This window comes from Chiloscyllium plagiosum, unplaced genomic scaffold (assembly GCF_037043375.1).
Source record: "Chiloscyllium plagiosum isolate Xiang-an unplaced genomic scaffold, Cpla_swu_hap1 HiC_scaffold_40, whole genome shotgun sequence".
In the NCBI taxonomy this organism is placed as follows: domain Eukaryota; kingdom Metazoa; phylum Chordata; class Chondrichthyes; order Orectolobiformes; family Hemiscylliidae; genus Chiloscyllium; species Chiloscyllium plagiosum.
The window spans coordinates 22,775,323-22,796,379 of NW_028270178.1; the positions used below are offsets into that span (position 1 = coordinate 22,775,323).

General features: G+C 47.9%; 1 protein-coding gene and 1 pseudogene across 2 annotated transcripts in view; one reads left to right on the forward strand and one right to left on the reverse strand.

Moving 5' to 3' along the window:
• The window catches only part of LOC122544135 (uncharacterized), a 59,203-nt gene extending 43,743 nt beyond the window's left edge, over positions 1-15,460 (forward strand). Inside the window, exon 8 of the mRNA XM_087981768.1 lies at positions 15,342-15,460. Coding sequence (XP_087837894.1) covers positions 15,342-15,347 — 6 coding nt within the window. The 3' untranslated portion in view covers positions 15,348-15,460. The remainder of the gene's footprint in view (positions 1-15,341) is intronic.
• Positions 15,461-19,227: 3,767 nt separating this feature from the next.
• LOC122544119 (equilibrative nucleobase transporter 1-like) overlaps positions 19,228-21,057 on the reverse strand; it is a 36,309-nt pseudogene continuing 34,479 nt past the window's right edge. Inside the window, exon 7 of the transcript XR_015753993.1 lies at positions 19,228-21,057. This exon is cut by the window's right edge and continues 570 nt beyond it. The product of XR_015753993.1 is annotated as an equilibrative nucleobase transporter 1-like (transcript).

Sequence of the window (21,057 nt, forward strand, 5' to 3'; positions counted from 1 at the left end):
CTGGGACTATTTTTAAAACAAGAGTTCTGATGTGTAAGTGGAGGTATCCTCATAGAGTGGCCAACAAAGAAAAGACGGTGCTCATTAAATAGCGTTTGGCCCAGATAGAGGAAGGAGGCATTGGGAGGAGCATATGAAATTCTAATGGTAGGCCATATAAGAATAATGCAGGCATCGATAAACAAGCATTGTACAGGGCCAAGACATAACAAAGGGCAAAGTGAGGACTGCAGATGCTGGAGATCAGAGCTGAAAAATGTGTTGCTGGAAAAGTGCAGCAGGTCAGGCAGCATCCAAGAAGCAGGAGAATCGACGTTCCCTGAAGAAGGGCTTACGCCCAAAACATCGATTCTCCTGCTCCTTGGATGCTGCCTGACCTGCTGCGCTTTTCCAGCAACACATCTTTCAGCCCAAGACTTTACAAAGACATGGTGTAGTTTGGATAAGGTGAATCTTGGAAAGGAAATTTCAGAGGCCCATGCAAAGTAGTCAAGGGAGGTGGTAACGGCACGGTGGCTCAGTGGTTAGCACTGCTGCCTCACAGCACCAGGGTCCCAGGTTTGATTCCAGCCTTGGTTGACTGTCTATGTGGAGTTTGCTCATTCTCCCCATGTCGGCTGGGTTTCCTCTGGGTGCTCCGGTTTCCTCCCACAGTCCAAAGATGTGCAGGTCAGGGTGAATTGGCCATGCTAAATTGCCCATAGTGTTAGGTGCATTAGTCAGAGGGAAGTGGGTCTGGTTGGATTACTCTTCGGAGGGTCAGTGTGGACAGGCTGGGCCGAAGGGCCTGTTTCCACACTGTACAGAATCTAATCTAATTTAAAGTGACTGACAATTGTTTACAAATAAGAATCAATTAGGACACATAAACCTGCCAGGCTTGTGGGTATGTTCGCCGAGCCGGGAAGGTGATTTGCGGACTGTCTCGGTGGCATCTTCAGTGCTTTGCTACAATGAGACTCTGAAGCACTGAAAATGTCACCCAGACAGAGGACGAAATGTCTGCAAATCAATTCCCAGCTCGGCAAACATACCCATAACCATGGCAAACATCACCCGACCTACAAATCTTCACGTAAACCTTGAACACATAGCATTTTGAAAAGGCATCATGGTGGGGAAGAGGAGAAGGAAGATTGAATATGTCAGTGAGAGATGACAGTTGAGAGTGAGGTAGAACGAGAGGTAAACACTTCTCAAAGTGACCCTCCTACAATTCCATGTAATCGTGCTGACTGGCCAATATTTATTATCAATCCCTCGCTGCCTTTTTAGCAGGTGGCGATGAGCTTCCCTCTTCAATCATTGCACTGCATTGTGTCTGGGAGCATCCATACAGACACACGTTCAGCTAGAGCATCCTGGGATTCTGACGGACAATCTGAAGGAAGGGCCAATATATTTCCAGTCAGAATGGTGAGTGCCTTGGAGGGGAACTTGTGGCGGACGGTGTTACTTGCTCTCCTCGTCCTTCTAGACGGAAGTGTTCGTGGGCTTGGAATGTGCTGTCTGAGGATCATTCAGTGGTGCATCAGTAGAAGTTGGTGAGGGTTCTTATGGACGTGTCAAATTCCCTGAGCCGCCTGAGGAAGAAGAGGCGTTGCTGTGCTTCCTTGACTATTGCAACTACCATGGGAAGATCAGGACAGGTTGTCAGCTATCATCAGTTCCATTGATGCTTTTTGCTGCTCTTTAGTGAGAATCTCATTGTTACTCCTGGCCCTCCAACAACATTGTAAGGTTTAGAGGGATATGGGCCACAGTGGGCAAGTGGGACTAGTTTAGTTTGGGATTATGTTTGGCATGGACTAGTTGGACTAAAGGGGCTGTTTCTGTGCTGTATGACTGTATGACTCTACAAGATTAACACTATCCAGGACAAAGCCTGATTGGCACCACAAACATCCATTCCCTCCAACGCTCAGTATCTGCAGAAATTCACCAAAGATCCTCAGACAGCACCTTCCAAACCCATGACCACTTCCATCTAGAAGGACAAGAGCAGTAGATACATGGGAACACAGCCACTTTCAAGCTCCCCTCCAAGTGCAGGCAATGGTCTCGTGATATTATCGCTAGACCGTTAATCTGGAATCAAGATTGGAAAAGCACTGCAGGTCAGGCAGCATCCGAGGAGCAGAAAAATCAATGTTTTGGACAAAAGCCCTTCCAGTCTCCCAGCCAATGTTTGAATCCCATTACAAAAGACGGTGGAAATAGAATTCAATGAACATCTGAAATTAAGAACACTAATGACGACCATGAATCAATTGCCGATAGTTGGAAAAACCCATCTGGATCACTAATGACCTTCAGGGAAGGAAACTGCCATCCTTTCCTGGTCTGGCCTACATATGACTCCAGACCCACAGCAATGCGGTTGACACTTAACTACACTTTGGACAATTAGCGAAGGGCAATAAATGCTGGCTTAGCCAGCAATGCCCTCATCGTGTGAATGAATTTTAAAGAAAAGCCACTCAACCTTCTGGCTTAGAAATATATTGATCTTCTTTCAGTGTGGCTGGGTTAAAATCCCGGAATTCCTTCCCTAAAGGCATTGTGAGTCTACCTACAGCACATGGTCTGCAGCAGTTCAAGAAGGCAGCTCACCCCCCAATTTCTCGAGGGGGGCAACTCTGGCCGGGCAATAAACACGGGCCCAGCCAGTAACGCCCACAACCTGTGAATAAATACAACAACCAACTCATTGGGAAAATGTGACATGTTGTAGTCAATGTGGCGGCACGGTGGCTCAGTGGTTTGCACTGCTGCCTCACAGCGCCAGGCATCCAGGTTCAATTCCAGCCTTGGGCAACTGCCTGTGTGGAGTTTGCACATTCTCCCTGCGTTTGTATTGGTTTCCTCCCACAGTCCAAAGATGTGCAGGTCAGTTCAATTGGCCATGCTAGATTGTCCATAGTGTTAGGTGCATTAGTCAGAGGGAAATGGGTCTGGGTGGGTGTGGAGGGTCGGTGTGGACTTGTTGGGCCAAAGGGCCAAAGGGCCTGTATCCAAACCGCTGGGGAATCTAATCATGTCACTGTTTGAGTTCTGATGGGATTCTCCCAGAGTGGATACTCTAGTCCATGTCACTCAGGGTCTGGGACATTCCACCACCTAATGTTGTCTTCAGTTTACTGTTACACAATACCCCACACTTTACGATTGTCAGTAATGGTGTGATTCATAATCTTTGATATGTATTCTTTCTTTCGCTACGTACTGCCAGCTTCTCAGATCTTGGTGCTGAGAAACTTGACATTGCTGTCAAGACAGCGTTCCTGATGAAGGGCTGATGCCTGAAACGTCGATTCTCCTGCTCCTGAGATGCTGCCTGACCTGCTGTGCTTTTCCAGCAACACATTCTGGACCCCATCTCCCTTCAGGCCCTGCCTAACCCTCCCCTTCAGGCCACGCCTTCCTCCTCAGGCCTCACCCAACCCTCGCCTTCAGGCCACGCCTTCCTCCTCAGGCCTCACCCAACCCTCCCTCAGGCCGCGCCTTCCTCCTCAGGCCTCACCCAACCCTCGCCTTCAGGCCATACCTTCCTCCTCAGGCTCTACCCAACCCTCCCCTTCAGGCTGCGCCTTCCTCCTCAGGCCCTGCCCAACCTTCCCCTTCAGGCCACGCCTTCCTCCTCAGGCCCTGCCCAACCCTCCCCTTCAGGCCACGCCTTCCTCCTCAGGCCTCACCCAACCCTCGCCTTCAGGCCACGCCTTCCTCCTCAGGCCTCACCCAACCCTCCCTCAGGCCGCGCCTTCCTCCTCAGGCCCCACCCAACCCTCCATTCAGGCCACGCCTTCCTCCTCAGGCCCCACCCACCCCCCCACAGGCTCCGCCCAATGCACTCCACTCAGACCCTGCTCAACCATTCCCCCATTCCTGATGAAGGGCTGATGCCCAAAACATCAATTCTCCGCTCCTTGGATGCTGTCTGACCTGCTGTGCTTTACCAGCACCACACTTTCGGCTCTGATCTGCAGTCCTCACTTTCTCTTAATTGCTCTCAAGACAAACCAGGCAGTGAACGAGTTGTACCTCCCATTAAACACCTTAACTGGCAATTCTGTCGCCTCATTGCTGCGTCTCATAGAGAACTGCAGGAGTCTGTAGCAGATTGAGAGAGTGTTTATGAGCCTCTTTCGTATTAGAAATCAAATCGCGATTGGATTCAATATTCTTTTGTATCAATGACCGAATGCTAACCCCAGTCTCCCTGTGAGTAATACCCCATTTCCCATCTCTTTTTAATTTCTGCTTATTGTGTTTCAGATTATGGGGAAGTAAGTTCACTCCAAATGAAGAAAGACTCTTGGGAGTCTTTGCAGGAACTCCGAACTGGGCTGAGAGTGAACGTGTGAACACTGGAAGTTATAAACATCAGTGCTATCATCATGTGACCCCCCCAGGTGATTCTTCGGCCCCATGCTCCAGATTGAATTCCTATTGGCCATTTCCCACTTGCCCGCCCGAGCTAAGTGGACGTATCATTATGAGCTCAGAGACTGACCATAAAACCAGAAGACAATAGGCCATTCAGCCCATCGAGTCTGCTCCACCGTTCAATCATGACTGTTAAGCTTCTCAACCCCAATCTCCCACTTTCTCCGCGTATACCTTGATCCCCTTGACAATCAAGAACCTAGCTATCTCAGTCTTAAATATACACAACGACCTGGTCTCCAAATCCTTCTGTGACAATTAATTCCATAGATTCAGCATTCTGAAGAGGTTTATCCTTATCTCTGGTCTAAACTTTACTCGAAGGCAATGCCCATAGGTCCTACTCTCTCTTACCGATGGAAACATCTTCCCAAAAGTTTCTCTGTTCAGGCCATTCATTAGTCTTAATTTCAATTAGACCTCCCCCCACCCCCCCACCATCCTTCTAACCTTCACCAAGTCCTCAAATGTTCCTCATATGTTAAGCTTTTCATTCCTGGGACCATTCTCGTGAACCTCCGCTGAGATATCTTTGAATCCATATAGTGTGGAAACAGGCCCTTCGGCCCAACATGTCCACACCAACTCTCTGAAGAATAGCCCACCCAGACCTATTGCTCTGAATTTACCCTTGACTAATGCACCTACCCTGAACATTATGGGCAAATTAGATTAGATTAGATTACTTACAGTGTGGAAACAGGCCCTTCGGCCCAACAAGTCCACACCGACCCGCCGAAGCGCAACCCAGACCCATTCCCCTACATTTACCCTTTCATCTAACACTACGGGCAATTTACCATGGCCAATTCACCTAACCTGCACATCTTTGGATTGTGGGAGGAAACCGGAGCACCCGGAGGAAATCCACGCAGACACGGGGAGAACGTGCAAACTCCACAAGTCGCCTGAGGCTGGGCTCGAAGCAGGGTCTCTGGCACTGGAAGGCAGCAGTGCTAACCACTGGGCCAGCGTGCTGCCCCAAAACTGCGCACAATACTCCAACTGTGGTCTTATCAGAGTTTATAGAGCTTCAAAAGTACATCCCTGCTTTAATATTCAAGTCCTTTCAAAATAAATGCCAACATTGCATTTGCCTTCTTAACTACTGACTCAGCCTGATAGATTTCCCCCTTCCCAGGCCTCTCAGTGTGGTTTCTGCAGGATATCTGACGATCAATGTTCTGTCATTTCCAAGTGCTATACCATCACTGATGGAATATTCTCTTCTTGAAAAGCAAGTAATCCTGCAAATTTTTCATTAATTAATGCAGGAGAGTGAGAAGATCATTGATTATTCACATCACGGTTGTATTGAACAAATAGGGAAAATGGCGCCACTCAGTAAGAGTTAGCCCCAGTGGGTACAAACACAGACAGGAAGGAGCCAGAGTGAGGCTCAGGATGGAATGGGACACTAACAGTTACACTCAGTATTCCTGGGTCTTTGGGGTAGATTACTCTGGGCTCCTGCTCAGTGCCAGTGCCCAGTAACCCTGCTGGGAGGGGGTGGGGGGTGAATCCATGTAGGTGCTGCATACCAGTAGCTCAGTGGTTAGCACTGCTGCCTCACAGCATCAGGGATCTGGGTTCAATCCCAGCCTCAGACAACTGCCTGTGTGGAGTTTGCACATTCTCTCTGGGTCTGTGTGGGTTTCCTCGCACAGTCCAAAGATGTGCAAGTTAGGTGGATTGTCCATGATAAATTGCTCAGGATGTGCAGGCGAGGTGGGTTAGCCATGGGGAATGCAAGGTTACAGCGATTGAGTAGAGGCTCGGGTATTGGGGGGGCGGGGGGGGGGGTGTGGCGGGACGGCAGGGTGGGGGTAGATGCTCTTCAGAGGGTCAGTATGGACTCAATGAGCCGAATGGCCTGTGCCCACGCTTTGTAGGGAATTCTATGAGTGAAAAGGAGGCTGGGTTTCGCAGCTGAGATCCTCTGCCCAATAGCCTTCCCTCAGAGATTTCTGGGCTTATGTTTTCCTGGAATCTGACTCCACAATCCAACAGCTCCAGGGAGAGAGAAGTGAGGGGAGAGCCCATAAACGGACCATTGAGCACAACACCCTGGGTTCTGGTGGAACTGTACAAACTAACTGTCTCCTCAGGAGTGTGCTGGGTGCTAACTCTCACTGAGTGACACCACTTTCCCATTTGTTACATATAACCATGATGTGAATGGCCTAGATTGGGTTGGGCTATCTGGTCGGCATGAACGGGTTGGACCGAAGGGTCTGTTTTCACTCTCCTGCCTTAATTATTGAAGGATTTGCAGAATTACTTGCTTTTAAAGAAGAGAATATTCCAACAGTGATAATACAGCAACTGGAAATGACAGCTTGGAAGCATTCACGAAAACCAAACACTGAAATCAAACCTTCTAGTCACACATTTGGTGGAAAGATTGTTGGATTTCTTCCTCTGTCACACCGCGTGCTGATCCTGCTCCAGGCACCGGTGTAGACAGACAGCAAGCCAGTGACAGACAGGTTGAAGACATTGCAGGGACACTGACCCTTCAGTGATGACCTTATCTATTCCTGGAGCATTAACTTTATTTCCAGAGGGTCACTGTCATAGAGTCATAGAGTCAGAGAGATGAACAGCATGGAAACAGACCCTTCGGTCCAACCCATCCATGCCGACCAGATATCCCAACCCAATCTAGCCCCGCCTGCCAGCACCCGGCCCATATCCCTCCAAACCCTTCCTATCCATATACCCATCCAAATGCCTGTTAAATGTTGCAATTGTACCAGCCTCCACCACTTTCTTAGACAGCTCATTCCATACACGTATCACCCTCTGCGTGAAAAAGTTGCCCCTTAGATCTCTTTTATATCTTTCCCCTCTCACCCTAAACCTATGCCCTCTAGTTCTGGACTAGAAAAGACTTTGTCTATTTATCCTATCCATGCCCCTCATAATTTTGTAAATTTCTATAAGGTCACCCCTCAGCCTCCAATGCCCCAGAAAAAACAGCCCCAGCCTGTTCAGCCTCTCCCTGTAGCTCAAATCCTCCAACCCTGGCAACATCCTTGTAAATCTTTTCTGAACATCTAACATCACAACATCTTTCCGATAGGAAGGAGACCAGAATTGCACACAATATTCCAATGTCCTGTACAGCCACAATATGACCTCCCAACTCCTGTACTCAATACTCTGACCATTAAAGGAAAGCATACCAAATGCTTTCTGCACTATCCTATCTACCTGCGACTCCACTTTCAAGGAGCTATGAACCTGCACTCCAAGGTCTCTTTGTTCAGCAACACTCCCTAGGACCTTACCATTAAGTGTATAAGTCCTGCTAAGATTTGCTTTCCCAAAGTGCAGCACCTCGCATTTAGCTCAATTAAACTCCATTTGCTACATCTCAGCCCATTGGCCCATCTGCTCCAGATCTTGTAATCTGAGGTAACCCTCTTTGTTGTCCACTGCACCTCCAATGTTGGTTTCATCTGCAAACTTACTAACTGTACCTCTTATGCTCGCATCCAAATCATTTCTCTGAAATGGCGACAACATCGAAATCCCAGGTACCAATCCATGCTGCAAGTTCACCCGCCTTATTCCGGATGCTCCTGGCGTGGCAGTAGACACACTTCAAACCAGCTTCTTACTTGCCAGTGCCTTCGTGCGACCTTGAAACCTTATTTCTGACCTCACTACTCTCAGCCTCCTATATACTCGAACTACAATTTAGGTTCCCATCCCCCTGTTAAATTTGTTTAAACCCACCCGAAGACCATTGGCAAATTCCACCACCTCCCCTCCCCAGGATACTGGGACCCTCTGGTTCAGGTGAAGACCGTCCTGTTTGTAGAGGTCCCACCTACCCCAGAAAGAGCCCCAATTATCCAAGAATCCAAAACCCTCCCTTCTGCACCATCCCTGTAGCCACATGTTCAACTCCTCTCTCTCCCTATTCCTCCCTTCACTAACACGTGACATAGGCAACAAACCAGAGATAATAAATCTGTTTGTTCTAGCTCTAAGCTTCCACCCTAGCTCCCTGAATTTCTGCCTTAAATCCCCATCACTCTTTCTACCTATGTTTTTGGTGTCTAAAGTGACCATGACTTGCGGCTGCTCCCCCCCCCCCCCCCCCCCCCTCAAGGATCCTGAAAACACGATCATAGACATCACGAACCATGGCGCCTGGGAGACAACATACCAACCGTGAGTCTCTCTCATTCCCACAGAACCTCCTATCTGTTCCTCTAACTATGGAGTCCCCAATGACTAATGCTCTGCTCCTCTTCCCCTTACCTTCTGAGCAGCAGGGACAGACTCTGTCCCCCTATTGCTTACCCCTGGTAAGTCCCACCCCCAACAATATCCAAAACGGTACACTTATTGTTGAGGGGAACAGCCACAGGGGATCCCTGCACTGCCTGCTGGTTCCCTTTCTGTCCTCTGACTGTAACCCATCTGCCTTCTTCTTTTACCTGAGGTGTGGCTACCTCCCTGTAACTCCTCTCAATAACCCCCTCTGCCTCCCGAATGACCCGAAGTTCATCCAGCTCCAGCTCCAGTTCCCTAACGTGGTTTTCGAGGAGCTGGAGTTGGGTGCATTTCCCGCAGATGCAGTCAGCAGGGACACTAGTGGTGACCCTTACCTCCCACATTCTGCTGGAGGAACATTCCACTGCCTGAACCTCCATCCCCACTAAATCAAATTCCCAACAAGACTACTGAAAATCTAAAACAAAAGCAAACTGTTCACCTGACCAATCTGGTGCACAGAATCTTTTTGTTTGGTTAGGGGAAGAGGAGGAGGAGGACGGGTGGGAGACACGACCTGAGTAATGTTTCGGGTAAAGCAACCACCCAAATATGAAGCCTCACCTACCCAGCAATCCCGTGTCTGCTCCTGCTCAGCATGTGCTCCGCCTATACACGAGGTAAGCTTTTATATACTTTAAATTTACCTTCCCATCGGGCCTCTGGTCACTCCTCCCACCCCAACCGCCACCAAAAAAACTGAAGAACACTGAACCCCGGCTTCACTGGTTAGGCCGCATTTATTGCCCCATCCCTAATTACCCAGAGGACAGTTGAGAGTCAAGGCTAAGAGTTAAGTGGTGGCAGGGTGGCTCAGTGGTTAGCACTGCTGCCTCACAGCGCCAGGGTTCGATTCCAGCCTTGGACAGACTGTCTGTGAAGAATTTGCACATTCTTTCCCCCCCTCCCTCACTCCATGTCTGCGTGGGTTTCCTACGGTTTCTGTCTACAATCCAAATAGATGCAGGTTGGGTGAATTAGCCATGCTAATTCAGGGATGTGTAGGTTAGGCTCGTTGGTCAAGGGTAAATGTACGGCAATACGGTCGGGAATGGGTCTGCGCGGGTTACTCTCCGGAGGGTCAGTGTGGACCTTTTGGGACAAAAGGCCTGTCTCTACACCGTAGGGAATCTATGATTCACATTGCTGTAGATCTGGAGTCATGACTAGGCCAGACCAGGTCAGGATGGCAGTTTCCTTTCCTCGTGAAGCAGATGGGTTTTTCCAACAATTGGCAATTGTTTCGCGATCAATACGAGACTCTTAATTTTGCTGAATTTGAATTCCACCGTCACAGGATTCGAACCCAGCTCCCAGAAGATTACCTGGGTCTCTGGATTCTGGGTCAATCATGCCCCATATTCCAAGAATGAATGAAACATCGTGGTCCATGCGTGTATCAAGGACACAGGTGGGACAATGGAAGAGATTCTGCTGAGGGAATGGGGACATTTCGGATGAAAGTAAAACTCAATCACAAATCGAATAGACTGTGCACCGTTGCCAGAGCAATGATGAAATTGGCATTGTAGACCGAGTATAGTCTGGTGTCTGGAGCTCAGCCTGACAGCATCATTAAAACAAAGAACAAAGAAAATTTACAGCCCAGGAACAGGACCTTCGGGCCTCCAAGCCTGAGCCAATTCAAATCCACTGTCTAACCTATCACCCAGTTCCTGAGGACCTGTATCCCTCTGCTCCCCACCTACTCATGCATCTGTCCAGATGCATCTTAAATGAATCTACTGTGCATGCCTCTACTACGTCTGCTGGCAACGCGTTCCAGACACCCACTACCCTCTGTGTAAAGTACTTTCCATATGTATTCCCCCTTAAACTTTTCACCTCTCACTTTGAACATGTGACCTCTCATTATTGAATCAAGTATATCTCGACCCACTCTTTCTATACCTTTCAGGACTTTGTAGACCTCAATCAGGTTCCCCCCCCCCCCCCCCCTTCCCAAATCTCCTTTTTCCTAATGAAAATAATCCTAATCTACATAACCTCTCTTCATAGCCAGCACCTTCCATACCAGGCAACATCCTTATAAACCTTCTCTGCACCCTCTCCAAAGTGTCCACATCCTTTTGGTAAGTGGTGAACAGAACTATACACAGTGTTCTAAATGTGGCTGAACCAACGTTGGGTACAGTTTGAACAAGACCTGCCAGCTCTTATACTCAATACCCCAGCTGATGAAGGCAAGCATACTATATGCCTTCTTGACCACTCTATCCACATATGCAACCACCTTCAGGGTACAATGGACGTGAACTCTCAGATCTCTCTGCTCACCAACCTTTCCCAAGGCTCTTCCGTTTACAGTATAGTTGGCTCTAGAATTAGATTTCCCAAAATGCATCACCTCACACTTGCCTGAATCGAACTCCATCTGCAACTTCTCCGCCCAACTCTTTCTATATTCTCCTGTATTCTTTGACATCCCCTATGCTTTCTGCTACTCCACCAATCTTCGTGTCATCTGCAAACTTACTGATCAGACCAACAATTCCCTCTTCCAGACCATTGATGTATTAGGATGAGAAAGGTGTATTGTAGGCCTAGGCTTCACCTTTACTGAAGGAGGCTGGCAGAGGAACCTCCTTCACCGCCATGTTGGGCTCGCTTTACCCACTTTGGGCTCTCCTTACCCGCGTTAGGCTCTGTTTACCTGTGTCAGTCTCCCTTTTCCCTCCTCCCAACCCCGCCCCCTCCTTCCCCTCTCTTCTTTCCTTCTTCCTCTCCTCCATCTCCTTTCTCCTCTTTGAATCTCTGGAGTGTGGAAACAGGCCCTTCAGCCCAATAAGTCCACACTGACCCTCTGAAGAGTAACCCACCCACTCTCTTCCCCTCTTATGCTCCATTTACTGCTAACCTGAACATCTTTGGACTGTGGGAGGAAACCAGAGCACTGGGTGGCAGTAGTCCGAACCATCAGCCACATGCCACTCTCGCCCCCTCTCTCCTCCACTGTCACACTCCCCCTCTTTGTAGGATTCAGTCTCAGGATCCCCAGTGACTGTGACCCACAGAGGTTAATGACCCCGAGCCCAGTCCCAGTAAATGAATGAGTCCTCAAATGTTTGTCCAAAAACACCTTCAGGAAGTTCCAAGCAGAAACCGGCTTCAACGTTTTGTCTGTCTTGCTGCACTTTACCCAACAGGAAATTATTACCTTGGAAGCAGCTGAATATGAACCAAAAATAACCCTGGAAAATCTCAGCATGTTTGGCCATATCTGTGGAGAGGAATTGATAGATATTTTTATTCTTCATTCACAGGATGTAGACATCTTTGGCCAAGCCTGCATTTATTATTATCCATCCCTAAATGGGCTTTGGCCAGAGGACAGTTAAGAGGTAACCACATCGCTGGGGGTCTGGTGATATCTGAAGGTCAGATCAGGGAGATGTTACACACACGCACACAGACAGATAGACACAGCATGACCTCCCTCTGCTGGGCAGTGTAAGTATTACAGATATATATACACACACACACACGTCTTTCAAACATTGTCACAGCATCCACATCTAACCATTTCACTGACCATTCACTCTCCATATGCAAATCACATTAAATGCCTCGCGTGTTTTTTTTAATCATTCTCCTCTGCCTCTCTCTCGCAAACATGTGCCAGCGATAGCAATGTTTTCATTTGTGCTTCAAATCTGAGTTGCTCCACAGATTTCTAGCATTAAATCAATACTGTCCAACTGCGGCGAACTCCCTTGTTCCTTAACTGGCAAATAATGTGTGTTCCTTCTTCACCCACTTGCTGCCTCTTCCAACTTTGGCTGCTCATCTCCATGGTGGCTCAGTGCTTAGCACTGCTGCCTCACAGCACCAGAGACCCAGGTTCGATTCCAGCCTCGGGCGACTGTGTGGAGTTTGCACGTTCTCCCCGTGTCTGCGTGGGTTTCCTCCAGGTGCTCCGGTTTCTTCCCACAGTCACAAAGATGTGCAGGTTACGTGAATTGGTCATGCTAAATTGCCCATAGAGTTAGGTGCATTAGTTGGGGGGAAATGGGTCTGGGTGGGTTACTCTTCGGAGGGTCGGTGCGGAACTCTTCTGAGGGTTGGTACGGACTAGTTGGGCCGAAGGGCCTCTTTCCACACTGTAAGTAATCTAATCTAATCTAATCTGATCTCCCCTTGCTGATCATTCTCTCTAGAATCCTAACCCCTTTCCTTGTCAGGTCAGTTTAAACCCTTCCTAAGAGACTAACAAACTTCCCTGAAAGAACGCTGCCCCCATTCCAGTTCAGGAGTAACCAGTCCCTCTTATACACCTTCCACTGCCTCCAAAAACAGTCCCAATGTCCCAGAAAAGTTGAAAGCCATCCCACCTGCACCATCTCCCCAGCCACGCGCTCCTCTGGGTGAAGCTGTTATTCCTATATTCACTCGCTTGGCACAAGAAATATCTTTTGGATCTGGGTCTTTTCATATAAGTCCCCAAAATGCTGCCTGCAGGACATCATTCCTTTTTTCTAACTATGTCGCTGGTACCAAAACGTACCACGATCTCTTGTCTGTTCACCCTCTCGCCCTAACTGCGGAGATGACGCCGCATCCTGTAGACTCGTTTGCAGCTACAGAAAGGCTTTCTGTTCCCCCTTACCATTAAATCCCCCCCCCCCCCCACCACAGCCCTGCCATTCTTCACCCTCACCTCTTGTGCAGCAGACCCACCCATGGGCGCTGTGGGGTTGGCTCCCATCGCTTTCCCCTGCACCGTCATCTCCCCACTCAGCATCCAAAACGGAATGTCTGTTAGGAAGGGAAGTGGTCAGAGGGGAGTCATGCCCTGCATCTTCCTCTACCCTATCTAGTGGTCCATTATGCCCTGTTCAATCTGCACCTTCTCTCCATGACAGACTGTTCCATGGTGAATTCACCCACAGCTCCAGCTCGGAAATAAGGTTCACCAGGAGTTGCAACCGAACACACTTCCTGCACTCGTGGGCACCAGGGACATCTGAAGCTTCCATGACTGAGCACAGGGAAAGCATGTCACAAAGGTGAACTCAACTGCCTTCACTTCCTTTAAGCCCCTTAGTTACCCCCTTTGTTTTCGAAAGAAAAGTTATTACACTTAGATGCCATTAACTAACTTCCTTGAGGCTAAACTTTACTTCCCTTACCCTGCATTGCTGACGTTACTTTATTATATTGGCCTGGACTTTCACTTAATCCTATTGTTTTATGATTAATCCCTTCTTCCAAACACAAAACACATTTTTAAATCCCAAACCAATCAACACGTCACTTCCCTGTTTGATTTGTTTTCCCAATCAGCAGACCATCTGAAGCTGCGGCTGTTAAACCAGAACTCCCCTCCCTCTGCTGGCCCCTCATCCTGGGCCTCAATTTCTCCTGTTGCCGACCCCCCTCCATCTGCTGGCCCCTCATCCTGGGCCTCAATTTCTCCTGTTGCCAACTCCTCTCCCTCTGCTAGGCCCCTCATCCTGGGTCTCAATTTCTCCTGTTGCTGACTCCCCTCCTTCAGCTAGGCCCCTCATCCTGAGCCTCAATTTCTCCTGTTGCTGACTCCCCTCCTTCTGCTAGGCCCCCAAGCTTGGCCTCAATTTCTCCTGTTGCTGTCTCCCCTCCCTCTGCTCGGCCCCTCATCCTGGGTCTCAATTTCTCCTGTTGCTGACTCCCCTCCTTCAGCTAGGCCCCCAAGCTTGGCCTCAATTTCTCCTGTTGCTGTCTCCCCTCCCTCTGCTCGGCCCCTCATCCTGGGTCTCAATTTCTCCTGTTGCTGACTCCCCTCCTTCAGCTAGGCCCCTCATCCTGGGCATCAATTTCTCCTGTTGCTGACTCCCCTCCTTCAGCTAGGCCCCTCATCCTGGGCATCAATTTCTCCTGTTGCTGACTGCCCTCCCTCTGCTAGGCCCCTCATCCTGGGCATCAATTTCTCCTGTTGCTGACTGCCTTCCCTCTGGTAGGCCCCTCATCCAAAGACAAAGTTAAAAATCACACAACACCAGGTTATCGCCCAACAGGTTTATTTGGAAGTTACTTCCAAACCAGTCTATAACCCAATGTTGTGAGATTTAAAACTGTCTCTACAGTTACAGGAACAGAGCAACCAGATTACCACTGGAGGGCAATGCAACCATTCACCCACCCGCTCCTATTTAAAGCATTCAGCACTCCCAGGACAGGGACAGCACAGGATTCGATAGTGTATATTCCCAGATATTTCTAATGTCTCTGCATTTTGTAGGTTGCATATTATGAATGCTCTGCACCAAACCTGGAAATTATCTGGACCTTGGTCCTCTGGGGTACCCCATTCTGCATCTCCCTTCCATTCACCTTTCTGATTACCTGCTGTACCCTGTGTGCTTGCTTTCTGTGATACTGTGCTCAAATATTCCGCTTCCCCCCGCCCCGACCATGTTTCTTTGTGTTGCAGCCATCTCCAGCCCCTCAGTCTCTTATGACTTAACCTTTTGTACATACCTTGTCAAGTGTTTTCTGGAAATCTGAGTATAACATCTATTGGTTCCTATCTATGGGTTGATACTTACTTGAAAAACTCTTAATAAATGAGAAATTGTGTCTCACTATCTTTATTTAATTTTTTGAAGGAGTGATGAAGAGGACTAATGAAGACAGAGCAGTAGACGTGATGTGCATGGACTTCAGCAAGGCGTTCAACAAGGTTCCTCATGGTAGACAGTTAAAAATCACACAACACCAGGTTATATTCCAACAGGTTTAATTGGAAGCACACTGAAGGAGTGTCGCTTCCAATTAAACCTGTTGGACTATAACCTGGTGTGTGATTTTTAACTTTGTACACCCCAGTCCAACACCGGCATCTCCAAATCATGGTAGACAGGCTAACAAGGTTAGATCACACGGAATTCAGGGAGAACTAGCCATTTGGATACAAAGTTGACTCAAAGGTAGGAGATGAAGGGTGGTGGTGGAGGGTTGTTTTTCAGACTGGAGGTCTGTGACCAGTGGTCTGCCAGAAAGATCGATATTGAGTCCACTGCTTTTCGTCATCTATGTAAATGATTTGGATGTGAAAATAGGAGGTACGGTTAGTAAGTTTGCAGATGACACCAAAATTGGTGGTGTAACGGACAGTGAATAGGGTACCTCACAGTGCAAGGATGGGCTGATGACCCAGGATGTGGCAGATAGAATTTAATCTGAGGTGCTGCATTTTGGTAGGGCAAATCAGAGCAGGACTATGTGAATAGGAAGGGTTTGGAGGGATATGGGCTGGTGCTGGCAGGTGGGACTAGATGGAGTTGGGGATATCTGGTCGGTATGGACAAGTTGGACCGAAGGGTCTGTTTCCGTGCTGTACATCTCTATGACTCTATGATTTAATGGTAACGGGAGTGTTACTGGACAAAGAAACCTTGGAGTGGAGGGTCATAATTCCTTGAAAGTGGAGTCGCAGGTAGATAAAGTTGTGAAGAGGGCATTTGATATGCTTGCCTTTATTGGTTAGTGCATTGAGTATAGGAGGTGGAAGGTCATGTTGCGGCTGTACAGGACATTGGTTAGGTCACGTTTGGAATATTGTATTCAGTTCTGGTCTCCCTCCTATAGGAAAGATGTTGTTAAAGGTTCAGAAAAGCTTTTCATGGATGTTGTCAGGGTTGTAGGGTTTGAGCTACAGGGAGAGGCTGAATAGGCTGGGGCTGTTTTCCCTGGAGGTTTGAAGGCTGATAGGTGACCTTATAGAAGTTTATAAAATCATGAGGAGCATGCCTAGGGTGACTAGTCAAGGTCTTTACCCCAGGATTGGAGAAACTAGAGGGCATAGTTTTAAGGTGAGACAGGAAAGATTTAAAAAGGACCGAAGGGGCAGCTTTTTCAAGCAGAGGGTGGTGTGTATGGAATAAAGCATAAGAGGAAGTGATGGAGGTTGGTAAAATTACGATATTTGAAAAGGAACCTGAATGGGCCTATGAATAGGAAGAGATTAGAGGGATATGGGCCAAATGCTGGTAAATTGAACTAGATTAATTTAGAATATTTGGTCACATGGATGAGTTGGACTGAAGGGTTCTGCTTCCTTGCTGTATGACTCAATGATTCTCTGACTCTAAATGAGTCAAACATGATTTCCTTTTCATGAAGCCGTGCTGATTGTGGTTGATTAGATTATTAGTTTCCAAATGTGCTGCTATTACTGCATTAATAATAGATCCCATACTTTTTCTGATAATAGATGTGAGGCTAATCTGCCCTTTGCCCACCGCACCCCCCCACCCCTCCTTTCTGAATAGGGAGGTGACATTGGCAGGACAGTGGAATTATGGTCATAATCATGTTAGCCATAATTTTACTGAATGGTAGAATCGCCGAAATGCCTCCTCTTAGTCCTATTTCAAATCACCTTCTGTGTGCAGCATCTGAGTGTTTGATATTGCAATTCCTAATTCCGTGGAAGACCTTTGGAATGGAGGCTCATAGTTACTTTAAGGTGGGCTGGCAGGTAGACACAGTTTTGAAGGCAGCATTTGGTACGTTTGCCTTTATTGGTCTGTGCTTTCGAGTACAGGAGTTGGGACGTCATGCTGTGGCTGTACAGGACATTGGTTAGGCCACTACTGGCTGTCTGTCGTAAGGAAGAGAGTGGGGTCGAAAAGGTCCTTCTCAGGATGGAAGCCAGTGACTAACGGTGTTCCACAAGAGTCAGTGTTGGGACCACAACTTTTTACTTCATACATTAATGATCTGGATGAAGGAGCTGAGGGCATTTTGGCAAAGTTTGCAGATGATAAAAAGATATGTAGGGGCGGAGGCAGGTATATTGAGGAGGTGGGAAGGCTGCAGAAGGATTGAGACAGGTTGGGCAAAGAAGTGGCAGATGAAATACACGGGAAAGTGTGAGGTCATGCACTTTAGTTCAAAGAATAGAGGCATGGCCTGTTGGGGAGAAAATTCATAAATTGGAAGTGCGATAGGATTTGGGAGTCCCAGTCCAGGTTTCTTTTCAGGTAAACTTGCAGGTTGAGTTGGTAGCTCGGAAGGCAAATGCAATGTTGTCATTCATCTCAAGAGAACTGGAATATAAAAGCAGGGATGTACTTCTGAGGCTTTATAAAGCTTTGGTCAGACCACATTTAGAGTGTCGTGTGCAATTTTGGGTCCCATACCTCAGGAAGGATGCACTGTCGTTGGAACAGGTCCAGAGGAGGTTCACGAGATTGATCCCAGGAATGAAATGCTTAACGTATAAATTTGAGGACTCTGGGATTATGCTCGATGGAGTTTAGCATGATGCAAAATCGGACTGAAACATCCAGAATACTAAATAGCCTGGACAGAGTGAATGTTGGAAAGATGCTTCCAACGGCAGGAGAGATGAAGACCTGAGGGTACAGCCTTAAAGGGAAGATCCTTTAAAACGGAGATAAGGACAAACTTCTTTCGTCAGAGAGTGGCTAATCTGTGGAATTCACTGCCACAGAGAGCTGTGGAGGCCAGGTCATTGAGTATATCTAAAACAGAAGCATATAAGTCCTTGATTGCCAAGGGGATCAAAAGTTACAGGGAGAAATCGGGAAACCAGGATTGAAAAATCTATCCACCATGATCGAATGGCAGATCATACCCGATGAGCCAAATTTATGCTCGTACGTCTGATGGCAGTCATGATTTGGTGATGCCGGTGTTGGACTGGGGTGAACAAAAAATCATGCAACACCAGGTTATAGTCCAACAGTTTTACTTGGAACCTCTAGCTTTCGGAGCGCTGCTCCTTCATCAGGGATGGGAGCAGCGCTCTGAAAGCTAGTGCTTCCAAATAAACCTGTTGGACTATAAACCTGGAGTTACGTGATTTTTAATGGCTGGAGGCTTTATCTTGTGGTGGCACTGTACAGAGAGGCCAAGGGAAATAAGACTTCATTATCTCTTGCTGACATCACACACTCCTCGTCAAGTATGGCAGCCGAGCCTAAAACTTGTGTCCTTGTGCTGGGTACCATCTTTGTGTGGGGCATAAGACACATAAATGAAAATAAGAACAGTCGCAGACAGTAAAGAGAATTAAAACCAATCTTGTTCACATTGAAGTCACTAATGGACAGCTATAAACTAATATTTAAGTGGTAACTCATCTGGAATGAAAAACATTATTGTGCATGTGCCCCTCACAAAGATGGTGACTCCACCTCCTTCCAGTCCACTGACAGTTTGAACAAAGTTAATTGAAATTGGACAATAATAATTTTACTTCTTTGTTCAATTGCTTTGGGAAACAGGAGGAAGGAAGATCCCACAAACTGTCCTAGGAATGGGGAAATGCAGCCTCTCCATGCAGAGAGAATCAATGACTGGGATTTGCATCAATTTGGCTGTTATTGAAATATTCTTTATTGTCCCACAAAGATAGGGTATGAAGTGGGGGACACACTGTCAGGGTAATACTAAAGGAGCTCTACACTGTATCCAACCCCATGCTGCACCTGTCTTGGGAATACAGCAAATAAAGCAAAAGGATGTCTGTAATAGAAACTTTATTTTGCCTTTTCAGAAAACTTTCTTTTCACAGAATGCATTTTGGCACGGTTAATACTGACACTGGGAATGCAGATTTATAACGTAGGACAGACACAGTCCCTGGTCGATGGGCCAAGTGTCCGAGCAGATGAGTATTCATTCTGCCTTCCAATTGTGTTTCCGAAGCGCATCAAAAGAACGAAGACAGAATTATTTACAAACTTAACACCTCGCAATATTCTCCCACATCCCGTGGGAACAGTCGAGTGCTCATCCCCTTCCGGAAGACTTTGAAGAGGGCCATCAGTCAATTCCCTTTCCCACACCCAATCCCACCGTTGGAGACATCCTCTACGGTGTGACATTAAACTGGGATGAACAATATTCCCTCAATTAAGGTATTACTAAAGGAGGGGCAAGAACGCCCCAGGTGTTTGAGGGCCTGGGATGAACCCCTCATACATCATGGCCATGTCAAAGCACAGACCATCTGACTGTTGGTCTGTTTGTGGGATTTTGCTGTGCACCGGTTCAGATGCTCCGTTTGTCTACATCTCAAAACTTTATTACCATAAATTACTTCATGAGCTGGGTATACTTCTGTCACATTCCAGTGTAGAGAAAGTGCAAAACAACTGACTGTTTATAATTGGTGCTTCTTTCATAAAGACCTGTGCTCAATGGGTTAGACATGGAGCTGGGGGGAGGGGGCTTATATGCATTGTGTCTCAATCCTTGGTTTGACCAAACTTGGACCGATTGTGCACATTTCCGGTCTCTGTATCACACTGGGAGTCACTGTGTACAGTTCCAGTCTCTGTATCACACTGGGAGTCACCGTGTACAGTTCCGGTCTCTGTATCACACTGGGAGTCACCGTGTACAGTTCCGGTGTCTGTATCACACTGGGAGTCACTGTGTCCAGTTCCGGTGTCTGTATCACACTGGGAGTCACCGTGTACAGTTCCGGTCTCTGTATCACACTGGGAGTCACTGTGTACAGTTCCGGTCTCTCTCGTGCTGAGGGAGCTGGTTGAAATGATAAAAAGATTTGACAGAGTCGACTTCACTTGTGGGTGAGAGCAGAATGAGGGGGCCATTGATATGCGGTGGTCACCAATAATTCCAGTCAGGAATGCCAGAGAAATGTCCTGACTGAGAGCCTGGGGAGAAGGTCGAACTCACCTGCACAGGCAGTGGGCGAGGTATATCTTGTTGATACGTTTAAGGAGAGGCTAAGTCAGCAACCCAAGGGGAGAAAGAAACAGGATGGTTTATGAGTGGGGGTGAGACGGACTCGGTGTGAGAGTAGGCTCCTGTATAGTAGGGAGCAGATGGACTGAATAGACACACTTTTCAACCTGGGGACCTGCACATGTGGGTCGGATCAAACACCATTTTGAGTTGGGAGCCGCACGTCCTGTCCAGGGGCATAGGATTCCACAGAAGCCAAAAGGAACAGGATTGAGGACAGATCCTGCTTCGCTTGTGTAGGCTCCACACCGATGGGTTTAAAAAGGAAACGCCTTTCTGAGGGATCCTGGGTGCGGCACCTTCTCCCAGCAGGAACCTATCCCAGCAGCCTCGGGAAGACGAAGGCGGGAGAGAGGGGGAGAAGGACAGAGGGAGAGAGGGGGAGAAGGACAGAGGGAGAGAGGGGGAGAAGGACAGAGGGAGAGAGGGGGAGAAGGAGAGAGGGAGAGAGGGGGAGGAGAGAGGGCGAGAGAGGGGGAGGAGAGAGGGAGAGAGGGCGAGAGAGGGGGAGAAGGAGAAAGGGAGAGTGTGTGAGACAGACAGAGAGACAGAGAGAGACAGAGAGACAGAGAGACA